This window comes from Mandrillus leucophaeus, unplaced genomic scaffold (assembly GCF_000951045.1).
Source record: "Mandrillus leucophaeus isolate KB7577 unplaced genomic scaffold, Mleu.le_1.0 Scaffold26, whole genome shotgun sequence".
NCBI classification, from domain to species: Eukaryota; Metazoa; Chordata; class Mammalia; order Primates; family Cercopithecidae; genus Mandrillus; species Mandrillus leucophaeus.
Window position 1 is genome coordinate 51,031 of NW_012102698.1, and position 2,584 is coordinate 53,614.

The 2,584-nt window shown below is 52.9% G+C and overlaps 1 protein-coding gene across 1 annotated transcript in view; it reads right to left on the reverse strand.

Annotated features, from left to right (window-relative positions):
• LOC105542440 (NADH-cytochrome b5 reductase 3) overlaps positions 1-2,584 on the reverse strand; it is a 33,438-nt gene that overhangs the window by 23,936 nt on the left and 6,918 nt on the right. Inside the window, 1 exon segment of the mRNA XM_011983991.1 lies at positions 812-943. Coding sequence (XP_011839381.1) covers positions 812-943 — 132 coding nt within the window.

Consider the following 2,584-nt stretch of genomic DNA (forward strand, 5'->3'; position numbering starts at 1 on the left):
AAAAAAAAAAAAAAAAGAAAAAAAGGAGTCAGGTCAGGAACCATGGCTCATGCCTGTAATCCCAACACTTTGGGAGGTGGAAGGGCAGGGATCACTAGAGCCCAGGAGTTTGAGACCAGCCTGGGCAACAGGATGAAACCCCACCTCTACAAAAAATACAAAAATTAGGCCGGGCGCGGTGGCTCACGCCTGTAATTGCAGCTACTCAGGGGGCTGAGGTAGGAGAATCACTTGAGCCTGGGGAGGCAGAGGTTGCGGTAGTCGAGATTGCACCACTGCACTCCAGCCTGGGACACAGAGCAAGACTCTGTCTCAAAAAAAAGTATGAACTAACTAATGAAAGAAAGTAAGAATCAAACAGGGCAGAGGGAGCCCACACAGCTCAGAGCACCCAGGGAATCTGCACAGATGTGAAAGGTGTCCAGGTCCAGCAGTACCAGGCTGTGGGGAGTGAGGCTGGAGGAGGGGAAGGAGGGAGGAGAGCTTATCTTCAAACTTCTCACCCCCTGCATTCCTACCCCATAAATGGACCTAAAAGTTCTGAGGGGTTCCTTCCACTCTGACCTTCCATGAGGCAGTGAGTGTGGTTCAGAGAATGGGCTCTGTGGACAGAGAGAACAGGGTTTAAATCCCTCAGCCACTTCCTGGTGGCCTTAGCAAAGGACATCACCTCGCTTTCTCCATCTGTAGAATGGGCGGACAACAGTATCTACTTCAGAGCGGGACCATGCCCTGAGCACAGAGTAGATGCCTGTAGGTGCCTGGGCAACGCTGTGATGCTGACGAGGCAGCGGCAGTGGCCGGCACTCACCTCCCGGTCGATGAGCCGCAGCGAGTACTTGATGTCCGGACTCTCGAGGGTGATGGCTGGCGTGGAGCGCCGGAACAGCTTCATGAGCAGACTGTATAGGAACCAGACTGGGGAGAGCACCACATGGCCCAACTGAAACGACAGGGACCCGTGGGGTCAGCACAGAAGCCTGCCTTTCCCTAAACACACCGGCTCGTCCACACTCCCAGGCCTCTGCTCATGCTGTCCCCTCTGCCGGGAGCACCCTCTCCCCACCACCCTCATCCAGACAGCATCATCAATTTTGGTGCCCACTAGGAGAAGCTATAAAGACCAGACTGAGCATTACACCTGTTGCTCATTACACTTGTCACTGAGCATTACCCAGGCTTCTATGCTCAGTACCATGAGAAAAAGCTCCATTTCCTCTGAGGAGCCAGGACCAAAAAGTGCTGTGTCTCTAAGCACATATCCTTTTTAACTTTGGCTACTAGGAAGCTCAGAGCAAAATTAATCTTGAGCATAATATATTTGTGCTCCCTCCTTCTCTTCCTTCCTTTAGTCAACTTCCCTGGTTTTTTTTTTGTTTTTTTTTTTTGTTTTTTTTTTTGTTTTGATACAGAGTCTCACTCTGTCACCCCACCACCCAGGCTGGAGTGCAGTGGCCCGATCTCGGCTCACTGCAACGTCTGCCTCCTGGGTTCAAGCAATTCTCTGCCTCAGCCTCCCGAGTAGCTGGGATTACAGGCACCTACCATCATGCCTGGCTAATTTTTGTAATTTTAGTAGAGACAGGGTTTCACCACGTTGGCCAGGCTGGTCTTGAACTCCCGACCTTGTGATCCACCTGCCTCGGCCTCCCAAAGTGCTGGGATTACAGGCGTGAGCCACCACACCCAGCAACTTCCCTGGTCTTATTAAGCGATGTCAAGTTCTAGCTTGATTTAGACAAACAGACAAATAATAACCCCAACTCAGAATCTATCTAAAAGGACTACACTGACCAAATGGCTCTATGGCATCTTTAAATCCGGTCCCTTGGGGCCACTGAGATTGATGCTCTCCTCTTTGCTCTCCCACAGAGCACACTAGAACAAGTCAGTGAAGCTGGGTGAACTGAGCCACTTCCCCCAAATGACATCCATGAATGTCCCTGAGCCCTGAGGTTTTGCCATCAGGCGTAAGGGAAGCAAAGCACCGAGCCAGGCACTGGGAAGGTCACTGGCTGTGTGACCCCAAGAAAGTCCCTTCCCCTCTTAACTGGAGTGGACCAGGTGATCTGCAAGGCCCCCAGAGTTGCGACTCTACTGCACAGATCACCAAGGTCAACAGCCTCGGGGATCCCAGGGCCACATTGGGCACCACACAGGCACAGCCCTCGCAGTAACCCCACGCGGTAGGCACTGTCACCGCCACCATTTCGCAGACGAGGAAACAACCCAGAAGGGCAAAGCGACTCACCCAGTCACACAGCTGGCAGGTCGGAGCTGACCCAGAGTCCACTCATCCCTTATACCACACTGGGAACCTCAGGCTCAGTCGGACCGCGCCACACAGCCCTGAGGGGATGTTCCTTTCCAGCCCCTGCCCCCCGACATCTCAGCCTCACGAAGGCCCTAAAACGGGGCCAGGCATAGTGGCTCACGCCTGTAATCCCAACACTCTGGGAGGCGGAGGCAGGGGAACAGTTTGAGTCCAGGAGTTTGAAACCAGCCTGGGCAACAAGGTGAAACTCTGTCTCTAGAAAAAATATAAAAAGTTAGCTGGTTGTAGGCCGGGCACAGTAGCTTACAC